The following is a 14,217-nucleotide window of genomic DNA, read 5'->3' as shown; positions in this document are numbered from 1 at the left end:
GATAAACACCTGAATGGTGTCGAGTTCCCAATGAGAACCCACTTCCGAGTTGAGTTGAGTTTGAGGTTTTATTATCCATTTCAAATACAGTAATATAACAAAAATAAATGTATGTTTAACAGATATCTTGAATAAATAATAGGGACCAGAAATATCATAAAATGCTAACCATGTCTGGTACCTTTAAAGTACGGTATCTTAACATTTAACACTGGTGTATATATGAATTATTGAATACAGGTACAACTTAAGCTACATTCCATTCTATGTATCTAACATAATACATGTTTGTGTGTTTAGTACAAAGCCTAAACTTGAATAAATAGACATCCCGTATAAGATAACACAGTAAAGTATCATAACTTTCTACAAATATAGAGTACATTTTTATTGTCTAATAAAAGACAAGAAGCTTGGTTTAAAGGTGACCACAGTCACTTCTATGTGTCTTTAAGTGATATGGGACCAAGAACAGCGACGTTGTGAATGAGAACAAGATCTTTACCTTTGGCAGGTTGGTGTTCGCTGTAGACCCTGATAGGTAGGGAGGTCGGGATGGGAGAGGACAGGGGTATAATGCTCATGTCCATGGCAGCCTGGAAGGTGATGTTAGCGATGGTTTTATCGGGCGTGCTGATGGCTCGCTGGAGGTCTGAGACACTTTCCTGTAAAGAAAGAAAGGACAGATAATTCAAGGAAGAAAATAAATAGTCATCCTTCTGTTGTGAATAATGATGATATTTGATATTAAATCCATCATGAAAGAATCTGTCTCAGACCTAAAGAAAAAAGATGTTGTGTTGCCAATTAGGTGCCAAAACATGGGTCGGTTGGTCAGAATTTGTTTTTTCTCCCTCTTTGGGCTGATATTTTTTCAGTTTTGAAACCATTCTTAAATTTTGCATTTACCTTTGAGGTATTCTGCTCATAGGATTCCCTCAATGGTGATCGCAGGCCAGCTTCGGGGGTGATGTCCTCGCTGACACGAACCCTTCGAACCCTCTCCTCGATACCAGTAATTGCCCCGCCCTTTTCCACTGCCCCCTCTATCTCCTCTTCAGGTTGGGGCTGGGGTGGCGGAGGGGTGTTGCCTTGCACCCTTGGGCTTGCGTTGGTACCTGGGGTGTTGCTACTGGGGGTGTTGGCACGCCTGGCGGTCGCGAAGGCTCGACGGGCGGAGTTGACGATGGCCTGCGCAGCAAGGAGTCTCTCTCTGAAGTATGGATAAATGAGGACGAAATATTAGCAAGCATAGTTTGTATAATACATATCAAGAAAAGTCCTTGGGGTGTTTCACAAAGTCAAACCTAACTCTAAAGTTGGACTTAAAAATTATGGAGAGCCATTTGTAGCCTTAAAACAAAAAATATTCAAAAGTGAAAAATCAAGTATTTTATACTTTTTATAAATTCCACATCAAGAACATGAAATTTCCTTGAGAATAGAAAATATGAATGATTTGAATCAACATTTTATACCTTTTAAAATAACTTTTACAAAATATTTTCATAGATGCTAACAGCTTTCCATAATTGTTAAGTCCAACTTAGAGATAAGTTCAACTTAGGATTTTTGTGATACACCTCCCCTGGTGTCGGTCTCAGTCCTCAAGGCCTTGACTGTGCGCACATGAAGTCTCCTTAACAATCTTGTTGAACATTTGTCTTATTCAGACAAGGTTAAAGTGAAGGAGAAGGCTATGAAGAAAGAAATATTAGTCATCATATCAAGTCACAAGGTATATCACGAAAACCCCAATGAAGATGAAACTAGCTACAATGGGAGTTTGGATGGTGATAATATAAAGATACTGTTGTCATGGTAACAATGATGCTTAGAGCCCCATCTGCTAAAACTCAACCCTTCATTCTAGGGCTAAGAAGGCTGCTGGGTGCAGATGATGATGATGATGATGATGATGATGATGGTGATGATGATGATGATGGTGATGGTGATGGTGATGGTGGTGATGATAATGATGATGATGATGTGATGATAGTGGTGATGATGATAATGATGATGATGATGATGATGATGATGATGATGATGATGGTGATGATGAAGATGATGGTGATGGTGATGGTGATGGTGGTGGTGATAATGATGATGATGATGTGATGATAGTGGTGATGATGATAATGATGATGATGATGATGATGATGATGGTGATGGTGATGGTGATGGTGGTGATGATAATGATGATGTGATGATAATGATGATGATGATGATGATGATGATGATGATGATGATGATGATGGTGGTGGTGGTGGTGGTGGTGGTGGTGGTGGTGGTGGTGGTGGTGGTGGTGGTGGTGGTGGTGGTGGTGATGATGATGATGATGATGAATTGATGTTAACAAAGATGTTGGTAGTGATGACGACCATGATTGTGATATTACAAATTTTGATGATAATGGAATTTTTAGATGATGATGTTCATAATAATGACCATAACAATGTCCATAATGGTAGCCATAACAATTGTAATTTTGATGAAGATATTGTGGAAATGATCTTGTTGTCACAGTAATAGTGATGCTGAATGAGGACTTACTTGGTAGGAGCAACCTTGGCGTTAGGCGTCTTCGGGCTCTGTCTCATGACTCGGGGTGAACGACCTGCGACTGCTTTTGGTGAGAGCAGCTGTGGTGTCTGCAATGAGAAAACAACATATATGACGAGTTAAACCACAGTGGGATTTCTTTTCTTTTTTCTTTTCCTTACAAGCTTTGCTCATCGGTTTATGTGCCTTCTTCCTTGTAATACAAGTATTGTTTGAACAGATGTCAAATATGTTGTCAAATTGATTGGAAGAAAATAAATGTTCATTTGAATTGAATTGAATTGAATTTCTTTTTTAATGTTTAGACGTATGGCAAGTAGGGGTAAGATGAGGTGTCTGTAATAAAAGCCACTAAGCATACTCAGTTATCAGTGTTCTAAGTACCGGTCACTGCACTTACATTTTTGTTAAACTATACCATGGCCCTGTTGCATAAAACTTACTATTGAGAGTAACTTTGCCATCAATGGCAACTACCATGGTAACAGGGCTCAACAGCCAATCAAAATCAAGGTTTCCATGGTAGTTACCATCAATGGTAAGTTTTGTGCGATGGGCCATGATCATAGGGTATCACATGTTATATGATACAGTAATGCACACAGAAAAAATGAGTTCACAATGTATCCAAATACAATGGGCAACTAAGCAAATCAGTCCATTAAAGATAAACTCCAGTACTGGTAAAAAAATAATAATAATTCTCACAGAATCAAACGAAACTTACACTGAATGTTCAAGATTACAAATAAATGACATGTGCCAAACAATTTTGGAAGAGAATGTATACTGGCTGAGTAATGAGCATAGAAAGACAAGGAAATCAAGGTAGTACTAGCCCCGACACCATGTGTGTTGTCCCATATATAGCTTTCTATGTGAGTGCTTGTTACTTTACAAAGACTCGGTCAAATTTATTATGATTTTGATGACTCCAGAACCTTGCAGTGCACACTAATACTTACATGCTACATGATCAACTGTTTCTGATCCTTTCCACACCTTTTCTTTCACAATGCAATCGCATTACCAGTACTAAAGTTTATCTTTAAAGAAGTAGTTCCAATGGTGCACAAATCATTCAATCACAACAAACACAGAACTAAATTTTGACATTTGCTAAAGTTGTAGCAGTAAAAATCGCACTAATTGACAAATCAAGGAAGTTTTATGTCACCTTGGGTAGTCCTGGAGTGGGAGGTTTCTGCACCCCGTCAGCCATGGGCGCCGCTGCCGCTGCTCCCTTGCCTGGTGTATTATCCTGATCTTTCTCCTGCACGGCCTGCTTGGATGCTTCTGCTTGCTGCTCATCAAACTTACGCAGGTCAAACTCAATCTCTGAGGCGAGCTGACGATCGGCGGACAGGATGTCTGGTAGGGAAAGATACGTTGATGTGTGAATGTTGAATATGAAATCTAGAATTGTTTACTACAGATGTACTTTATACATGCCTTTATCACTATCATATTTTCAAAGCCTCTGTCTTAAATCTGACACAGTGTAATTCTTAGAACTTAGGAAGTAATCACAGTTTTCCATCTGTCTTGCTTTCTGCACCTTGGTTTTTAAAGCCATCACTGAAAATTAATAAATTAATAAATATTTAATTTACTATAGGAGCTTTCCTATGAATGGCACTAGAAATTGATTGAAACGCCAAAATGTGTAAGGACTAAATTTTCTAAGTAACTGATATTAATTTTGATTATTGCACCATTACAAAAGGATACATCAAACATAATTGAACATTAATCTAGGGTCATTAAATAATGAAATGAGAAGATGCTGAAAATAGCAAAGAGAAAAATATCAAGATACCTTTGATTTCATTGCGATACTCCTTCATCAGTTCTTTCAAATAGAGCATCAGGTCGCCTAGCAACGGAGAATGCTTCGCCTCCAACTAATAGGATACAGAAAAACACATCAAGGATCATTGTTATTAATGTAATATATTCTCAAAGAAGGTTACAATTTTCTTGGGATTGCCACCTTCTTTTATTTTATCATACAGGACCATTTTGAAGAGTAATTATTTTTTAACTGACCTATTTTCTCAATCAAACATAACTTACCATTTGTTGTATTTCAGCATACATATCATTAGATGCACTTGTAAGTAAAACTTAAGCAATAGGACTCTGACAGAACAAATCTGAAAACAAGACCCATCACTTATGCATGTCAGCCTAAACAATAAAAGGTAGGCCTCATACAAAATTCAAATAAATTCCTTTATTGCAAGATATTAATATGCAAGTGGATCAACATAGAACCATGTACTATGATTATTCATAATATTACTAAACCAACAAGATGAATCGCATATTTTACCCCCTCTCACAGGAATTGCAAAATTCAAGGCCAATAATACCTCTAATGCGTAAATTTCAATAAGCAGCAAATTTATCACGTAATAGTCGATGCAAATGAAACTACAAGATATATGAGCAAGAAAAAGTGGTGTATCGGTATTTATTAGGTGTACAAAAAAAGATCTTGTAATACCCTTTGCGACTGACCCCAAAATCTTGAAATCTACAGCCAGCTTTAAAAAAAATGTTACCTTTTTTTAGAAGAAAAAAATGAATTAAAGCATTCAAAGGTGAAATATATCAGCCCAAAGAGGGAGACAAAAAAAAAAGATTTCTGACTGACTAACCCATGTTTTGGCACCTAAAGGGCAATACAACATCATTTTTTGATAGGCCTTATGGCTGTCCTAACACCATTTTACAACCTACCATGTGCTTGAGAGCGATGATGACGGGGATGATGTTCTCGATGACGTTCTTCTTGACCACCTGTGATATGAGCTTGGTCTTTGCCTGGGCCATGACAGCTTCAGCCATCTGCATCTCCTCCACGAGGTCGTCTGGGTTAGCTTGCTTGGAGTGCAGAGAGGCAAGCTTCATCTCCTGTTTGAGTCAAAAGAGTATGAAAGTGAGTATAGAAAGTTATGCAAATTTTAATATCATCATCTATCTTAACATCATCATCATCATAATAAAAATCTGAGCTAACTATCTCCCTGAACATCTCATCTTACAGCAGAGAATCTGGAGTGTATCTTGTAGGACGCCTCTGGACTCACTGTCAAGTGGACTTTACAACAAGTTTTATTGTTCACATGGACATGTTTGTATGTGTATACCAACATTTGAATTTAATTAGCGCTACATGTAACATAGACCGTACATAATGTAATAAAGATTACATAGCATGTGCTTGACAGCAAGAAAGGAGTCATTGAAAGAGTTGATTGACAAGATGTGAAACTTCTAATTTGGCTGAGTTCCTCCTGTCTGTCAATGCTTAGGTTCAGGTTCAGGTGTGAAACCTAGAATCCATTGGTTACATTTAACATATATCTTACCTTACAGCAGAGAATCTGGAGTGTATCTTGAAGGACGCTGCTGGACTCACTGTCAAGCGGAATGGCTCCATCCACAAACGCTCCAAGAACCTAGCCATAACAGATCAATCAAAAGATGTAAAACAGAAATAGTAATTGAATGATAAACTTTCCAAAGTAGTATACTTTTTTGAATTAAACAAATCTTGAAAGGTACCAACTTTAAGAATCATGTCATCTACTGAATGTTCAAAAGCTGATTCACAAGGTTTCCTCACAAGTAAGTCATGAGTGCATTGCAGATGTAAGATATTGTATAACAAATGGAGCAGTTATATTCCTTTAAACTTATCTTAGGGGAGGTAAATATGGTCACTTCAATTACCCCAATACCCAACTGTAGGAACGCAAACCAAACTACAGGCTTTTATCAAATGCACCCAGCATATCTTCCCAATCAGTTTTTTAAAAAGTTACAGAGATTTGATCACGATACATTTTTTGTCTTCTTTTGTATACGGATCTGCTGAAAAACAGCCTTGCAGCTGAAAGCAGGTTTTGTATTGCCGTAATGAAATAAATAAGAAAAAAAAATTAAACGTAGCCCATTGCAACCCAAACTCTACTATTTTAACGATTGAATGACAGCCTGAAACAAACGATGCTTGTTCAAATGTTTACCTCCTGTACAAGTTTGGCGGTGAGTTTGAAGCGATGTTCGTCAGTCATGTGTTTGAGCATGAACTTGAAGATGGTCATCCTCTTGTCCGAGTTCTCACGCCCTTCGAGACTGAAGAGCTCCCTCTCTCGTTCCGACTGGGTGAACTGATTGAAGACTGTAAGAAGACAGTGATTACTACATGCAAGGCACTATGGATTGAAGTAAATTGGCAGGAATAAATTGCGGCTGTTAAGAAAATAGTCTAGTAAAGAATCTGAATCTAAATTTAGACAGCTCAACACTCCCAATGGAGTGAAATGAGTCGAGCTGGGTATGTGCATGAAATAATCAAATATTGAAAATGTTGCTGCGCAAGAGACTAAATTGTGTCAGGATTTTGAATTTTGTAAGTGAAGTTTATTATTATATGATCTAGTACATAGCATACCAAAGGGAGGGGCAAAAAAATTACATGCATGCTTTCAATAATTGATACAATGGAAGACTCTCTCAACAACAGAAGCTGGAGTCATGGGTGAATATTGAGAGAGTGACATCAAAAACTCATGACCAAGTTTATTAAAAGTTTTCTTAAGCCATTGAAAATTCTAGTTTTGTTATTAGATGTCAAAAATTGATTGAAAATATTATTTTTGAGGGGGGGGGGGGGGGCAGAGGCCATCTTTTATTCTACTAAATGGGTTCATGCTTTGTCTAAAATTCAATTTAACAAAGAAAGTTACACCAAGATCTACTTTGGTGTAAAACTTTAAACCTGACTGCAGTACTTGCATGGAGTTTCACAGAATGAATAGAATACAGGTTAGCACTTAAAATTACCTGCATGCTTTTGATAATTGTTGAAATGGAAAATGCTCTCAACGAACTGCTGCACCAGCATACCAGGATGGCGCTTGAGAAGGAGCTCAACCAAACAATACTCAGCTGGAGGGAAAAAAATACAAAAAAGTGCATATTTGTCACTTAGTTTTACTTCATTACACATGTAATATACAGGGGAGGTGCCTAAAAGGATTGGGAATCATGTTGGGAATCCTGTCATGACAATATATACAAAGATACAAGATGGAATATCATAACAGATAACAATATAAAGAAAATATGAATGTAATATTGACAAGTGCAGAACAAAAATTGGAATGAGAAGTTTATGACAGATATATCTTACCAAAGTCTCTAACAGTGTCCACCTCATCCACGATGACAGACACAAAACGGTAGAAAAGCGGTCCTCTCCACTTGACATAGTCCTCCTGATAAACACAAAAATAATGAAGGTCAGCAGAAGGTCACTCGCACTGATGTTTCTTGTTTAGTTATCATTATTCTTAGTAATATAGGGACAGCAAATGCCAATAAACCTTGGACTTCCTTTTTAAGAGAGAAATAAAGAATTTATTTAAAATTTTAAAAATCCATTATATATGCCCCTTAAACAATTTTTGCAAATATCTTTCCATTCAACTCCTGTATGGGAAAAATCATTTGAACTTCAATAACAGAGAAAATTATATATTATGAAACTTTAGGTACAAAGAAAATTGGAGAGGAGCTTGTAAGATACATCACAGTATTGCCAATTTGTGTTTGATTGCTTTCAACTTCAAAAATGTATAACTTTCTTATTTTTAATCTTTCATTGACCTGTCAAACTTTCATTGACCTGTTCCTCTCACTTTTCTGCTTTTATTAAAACCAATTTAATATCACGGTGAACTTCCACTTGAAGCAAAGAGAGTGACCATACAATGCGAGACAAATGAATATCACTAGCAATACAATTTTTTGATACTATACATCCGCAATGAGTAATGTATTTAGCATTAATCAAATACTTGTATATAAGTCTTTGCTTACCAGAACTAGCTGGGTGAGCTGAGTGAGCGTCTGTTTCCTGACTAGCTTATCCTTGTCTCTCAGGCATGCGGCTAGGTTAGGCACGTAGCGATCGACCAGATTAGGGTACCTAGATAGGGATCAAAGGTCAATGAACAGTGTCAATGCTTAGTCAAAAGGTCAAACTGTCAAAGATTCAAGTAGCTCTTGTGCTAACTTCTAGTTTCTATCAACAACTTCACCTTAATACATCCTAAATTTCTTGTTGCCTGCGAATTTCCAAGATTTCGGCTGTGTATATCTTGTACAATGAATTGTATGCAGATCTATGTCTAAATATCTTTACTTTTCCTTTGTGTATTCAAGTGTCATTACTATTCTTTGCATTGCATGATAGTTCATATACCATCATCATAGCGATGTGCTGCAAATATATTCAATTAAAATTAATCAATTCAACAATTAGGGTATTCCAACCTACCTGATACAAAGATCACACATGACCAGGGCCACGTTGTTCCTCACGGCTGCGTCTTCTGCGATCTCCAGCTCCCGAGCGAGGGCGGCGATGCACTGCTTGGCGAGGCCCTCGTGATGGAGGCAGAGCTTCCCCAGGGTCACGAACCCGTGGGCTCGCACGGCCATGGACACGGGCGAGCCGGTGGTGCGGAACTGGGAGAGCGGCTGCTGGGAGAACTGGGTCAGACCCTGAGAGCTGGGGTGTTCGGAGCCTGCAGTTTGGAGGAAGGTACGAAGCAATGTTACCTTGTTGACTACTGAGTTGATTCATTGCCATAGGTTTAATACGGGGTTAACAAAGTTCCAGTAGGGAATGGGTTAAAGTGCTACTGTACATGAAGGAAGACTCTTACATTCAGAAAGTGGAGTAAACTAGTTTTCCGTATTTATACTAATTTGCAAAGATTTGACCCAATATTTCCATTCTGTCTGTTTACAGATCTGGAATGAGTTTACTTTTGTTATTTTCTGTACTTTTTGGTTTGTGCACTAATCACATGTCAAATAGATGTAGCCTATACTTAAATCAAATCATATAACTGCAATCTTATCTCATGCCTTTCTGCCTTTGCATAACAGGAGTTTATTACGTATGAGGTTTTCCTTTGTGAACACCCAAAACATACTAGTCATGCTTGCATATCCTGGACCAAAGTGAAGACAATGCACGATCATTCCTCCCCCTCCCCCCCCCCCCCCCCAACCCACACATTTTGTAATCGTTGAAAATCTAAATTTTTAGGAAAAAAACATTCCTTTGATCCCAGACATGGACCCTGGTCTTGCCAACAGGAACCACAGACGATTACCCACAGATGCCTACACCTTATTAATGGTGTTCTAGCTTGAAAACTATATTTGTACCTTCTGAAACAGCTCCTGGTCCTGCGAGGAGGGACTGGACTAGTGTGAAGACCCTCCTATACCTTTTAAATGTGTTTTAGGTAACAGACAAATATTCATACCTTCCGAAATAGCTCCTGGTCCTGCGAGTAGGGACTGGACTAGCGTGAAGACCCTCCGTGGCATCCTGTAGGGGCAGAGCTGGGCTATCTCGCCCAGCAGGAAGATGCGGGCAATGAGCATCTCCTCCGTCGCGTCGTCCGGCTTGGGCGCATCCTCAGTGAGGAGGATCTGTGAGAGGTAGGAGTCGCAGGCTTGCAGGATCTTGTTGCAGGCTTGGTCCAAGAGTGGGTTGGTGGTCTCGTTCTCACCAACACAGGCACGGCACAACTACACACACGAGAACACAAAAAGTATTAAAAGAGCAAGATAAGAGTGGTAGGACTAGAATCTTGTCAAGATGAGGCAGTTCCGTTTTCAAAAACAGTGCCAGCATGGCTATTAAAGAGAAAACATAAGTCCTTATAGTACTGGAGAGACAGGACTAGGTTCTGATCATATATCTGGTCAAAGATAGGGATTGGGGTTTTTTTCACAGCAAAATATACACAGCACAGCTACATGAACACACCTAAAAAAGTAAACAACTATTGGACACAGCCATACAAAATATTGTGACTTACATGTAGGATCTAGTCTAAGACGAGGGTAGCAGTTCAAGAACTCAAGAACGGTCACAGCACAGACCCGTCCTCACTTCCCTCATACCCCCTACTAATCATCATCATTATCATCAACATTAGTATAACCATTAGCTCATCTTATACAGTGTTACAACCATTGCTCCCACAAGATTAGGGGAGTCCATCACCGCCTCCCTCTCCTCGTCCTCCTCCCAATCATCATCTTCATCAGCATCCTCACCACCACCAACACTACCACCACCACCCTCCTCCTCCTCCTCCTCCTCCTCCTCCTCCTCCTCCTCCTCCTCCTCCTCCTCCTCCTCCTCCTCCTCCTCCTCCTCCTCCTCCTCCTCCACCACCACCACCACCACCACCACCACCACCACCACCACCACCACCACCACCACCACCACCACCACCACCACCACCACCACCACCACCACCACCACCACCACCACCACCACCACCACCACCACCACCACCACCACCACCACCACCACCATCGTTACCATTCTTCAATCCATTTGCTCACCTTATACAGAGTTTCAACCATCGCTCCCATGATATTAGGTGTGTCCATCACCGCCACAAGACGCTTGACAATCTCCTGCACCAGATCTTTCCTCTCTTTCTCCGTCAGGTGACTCGCTAAACCCCCGATGACCGATAGAACACTGGTCAAGATCTCAGAGTTTGATGACCCTTGACCTGTACAATTCACCGACCTGTTGGTGAGGTCAGAGGTCAGGTCATGCCAGGTCGCAAGGACCAGGGTCTTGTCCAGGTGGGGGCAGAAGTGAGATACTTGGGCGAGGAACATCCAGGCAGCCTACAAAACAGAGGGACAGAAAAATAGTTGAATACATCATTTTTAAAAGTGATTTTAAAGAGTGGTAAGAATGAAGAAGACTTGAAAGATGGGTAAGACAGGCAAGTACAGAGACAACGATATACAAAGAAACAAGGGAAACACTCTCGGCGGTCTCGCCTGCATAACGCAATTCAATATGATAAACCAGAACATCAATGACGTAGCGCTCATCCGCATCTCGCAACAACAAATATCCTAAATTTTATGTGGTACACTTTTGAACTGGTCAAAAAATAAAAATTTGATGCCCTGGAAGGTACATAATTTCATTTCATTTGCATAAAGTACCATAAATAATCAATGGAGCAAAATCTCACAATTCTGTGTAGAAGTTTAGTGTTCCAAATTTAGCTCTACTAGAAAAGGCAAACCAAATCAAAATCGGTCACAAAATGAGGGAAAAGAAGCAATTTTTGTTATTTTTGGAATAAATTTTGCATAAATTACCATAATTAATTAATGGAGAACAATTTCAAAATTCTGTGTAGATGTTTAATGTACCAAAGTTAGCTCTACGATATAAAGCAAACCAAATCAAAATCGGTCTAGAAATGAAGGAGGAGAAGCCTTTTTTGTGATTTCGAACAAATTTGCAAAAATTAGCATAGATAATGAATTTCACGATTCTGTGTAGAAATTTTAAATCCCCCTCCTAGCCCTATCATATGAAACAATCAGAATCAAAATCGGTTGAAAAATAACGAAGAAGAAGCATTTTGAAAATCTTGATGTTGATGCCACAACAAAGTCTAAGTTTGTTGACCTTTGACCTTGACTTTGTGATCTGAAATTCTACTCACATGATTAGGGATACTTGATTACCCTATAGTCAAAGTTTCATTGACTAAGAACTTATACATTCAAAATTATATCAAAAATTCAAAAAATTAACCTTAGGTTAAGTTTTTGATGTTGACGCCGCCGCCGCCGTCGCCGTCGCCGCCGTCACCGGAAAAGCGGCGCCTATGTCTCGCTTTTTTGCTACGCAGGCGAGACAAAAAGTGATAACTCATGGCTAAAAGTAAAAATGCACAGCTGAGATGCACCTTTGCGTTTCTCTGGTGCATACAAAATTAAGGTGCAATTAAATACATGTAGTTCAAATGGCAAGGATATTGAGATGTACATCGCAATGTGCATTACACTATTAAGACTGGGCTTAAAAACTGAGACGCAAAGTCTGTTGGGCATACAACCAAAGGCTAATCCTGATGATTAACAACACCTGTTATTGGGTAACTACATGTACCTGAATGGTGTCGAATTCCCCATGAGAGTCCACTACTATGAATTTTAAACTGGGAGACAGAGAAGAGAAAGAGAGACACAGAGAGGGACTAAGAGAGAGCAAAAGAGAAAGAGACAGAGACAGAGAAAGAGAGGAATGAGGAGAAACAGAGACTACAGAATAAGCTAAGATATTCTTCATTGGCAGACAAGTTTAAAGATTTTACAAGAATTTTATTTGAAAAATTATGATAGTCATCTACTATCATCCTCATCTTACCACAGCGTTATCTCCCTGTGTGTGCTCTGCTAGACCTCTCACTAGGGCCGGGGTGAGTAACTTCTGCCTGGACCATAGCTGACACACTCGCTGGAAATACACCCTGATAAAGTAAAGAGAGGTCGGAAAAGATAAGATACAGTCAAACCTGCTTTAGTGACCACCTGTGTAGAAAGACCACATTTTTTGGTTCCCTTGAAAATGGTTTCTCGTTGAAACTTGTACTAGAGGAACACATGTTTAAAGACCACCTGTCTATAAAGACCACATTTTTGTTTTCCTTAAATATGGTTTCACATTGAAAGCTGTACTGAATAATCCTGTATATAAAGACTGCCTGCCTATGAAGACCACTTTGTAAGTATCCCTTGAGCAGTCTTTATAGGCAAGTGACATTGTATTTGTTTCGCAGATATCATTCATGAGTAGTTTGAACATTCAGCGTAAGTTTTTCATAATTTCTCAAGCGGGCATTTATATTTTCCCAAAACTTTAAATTACCTCCCAAAACTTTGATAAGAAAAAGATAATGAACTCGCTGGAAATATACCATGATAAAACAAAAAGGTTTGAAGAGATTATATTTTTTTTGCAGATATTATTTATTTGTAGTTTGAACATTCAGCGTAAGTTTTGTTTAAATTTGTGTGTGTGCACTTATATTTCCCCCTTGCTTTAAATTCCCTTGAAACTTTGATGAGGATTTTTTATTTCTTCAAATGAGCGATTTATGATTGTACAACACATGCACTTTTGACTTTTGCTGCAAGATCACAATGTACAAGAGTAAACAAATTACGGATCACCAAATATTACATAGACACCTTCTAATAAAAGTAGAAAAAATGGGGCATTGTGAGGTCACATGACTACAAACCTGAGGTCGCACAGGTCAGGTTCCATGAGCCGGCATAGTAGACTCCACGCCAGCTGTTTCTTTGTCTCTGTAACTCCTTTCCTGCACACACCGTCCAAGACGAGATCTTGTAGGAGCTGGAGGCATTTCTCAGAGACCGATGATTCTCGGTCGGATACCGCAGGCAGAATCCCTTGCAGCCACACTCTGTGAAGTATCAATGACACGGAATGAGGCATGAGCAAGCAACAGAGATATGCATTCATGGGACCAAGCATTTTATTTTGTTCATCCGATAATGGACATAAAGCTATGGGACGATGCATTCCTCAAGGGAGGAAGAATTTCGGTCAGCATAACTGGAGATGCAACAGGTTTCTTTTCTTACGCTTGTAATTTACAGGGCTCTGATCTTATAGAAACTAGATGGAACTTCGACTGCGCGCAGTCGAAAATGATGCCTCCGTCATAGAGCAATTTTACAAACCAAAACAGAAGA

General features: G+C 39.2%; 1 protein-coding gene across 1 annotated transcript in view; it reads right to left on the bottom strand.

Moving 5' to 3' along the window:
* LOC591077 (condensin-2 complex subunit D3) overlaps window positions 1-14,217 on the bottom strand; it is a 29,743-nt gene that overhangs the window by 1,471 nt on the left and 14,055 nt on the right. The window contains exons 15-30 of the mRNA XM_030993832.1: window positions 13,740-13,925; window positions 12,863-12,965; window positions 11,017-11,313; window positions 9,921-10,188; window positions 8,918-9,167; window positions 8,458-8,566; window positions 7,769-7,853; window positions 7,420-7,524; window positions 6,600-6,754; window positions 5,940-6,029; window positions 5,308-5,481; window positions 4,382-4,466; window positions 3,740-3,933; window positions 2,554-2,651; window positions 910-1,213; window positions 506-665 (exon numbers count right to left, since the gene is read on the bottom strand). Coding sequence (XP_030849692.1) covers window positions 506-665; window positions 910-1,213; window positions 2,554-2,651; window positions 3,740-3,933; window positions 4,382-4,466; window positions 5,308-5,481; window positions 5,940-6,029; window positions 6,600-6,754; window positions 7,420-7,524; window positions 7,769-7,853; window positions 8,458-8,566; window positions 8,918-9,167; window positions 9,921-10,188; window positions 11,017-11,313; window positions 12,863-12,965; window positions 13,740-13,925 — 2,663 coding nt within the window. The remainder of the gene's footprint in view (window positions 1-505; window positions 666-909; window positions 1,214-2,553; window positions 2,652-3,739; window positions 3,934-4,381; window positions 4,467-5,307; window positions 5,482-5,939; window positions 6,030-6,599; window positions 6,755-7,419; window positions 7,525-7,768; window positions 7,854-8,457; window positions 8,567-8,917; window positions 9,168-9,920; window positions 10,189-11,016; window positions 11,314-12,862; window positions 12,966-13,739; window positions 13,926-14,217) is intronic.

Source organism: Strongylocentrotus purpuratus, unplaced genomic scaffold, assembly GCF_000002235.5.
Source record: "Strongylocentrotus purpuratus isolate Spur 01 unplaced genomic scaffold, Spur_5.0 spur5_scaffold_20, whole genome shotgun sequence".
NCBI lineage: Eukaryota > Metazoa > Echinodermata > Echinoidea > Camarodonta > Strongylocentrotidae > Strongylocentrotus > Strongylocentrotus purpuratus.
The sequence above is the reverse complement of the archived record's forward strand: the minus strand, read 5'-3'. Positions and strand labels throughout refer to the sequence as shown.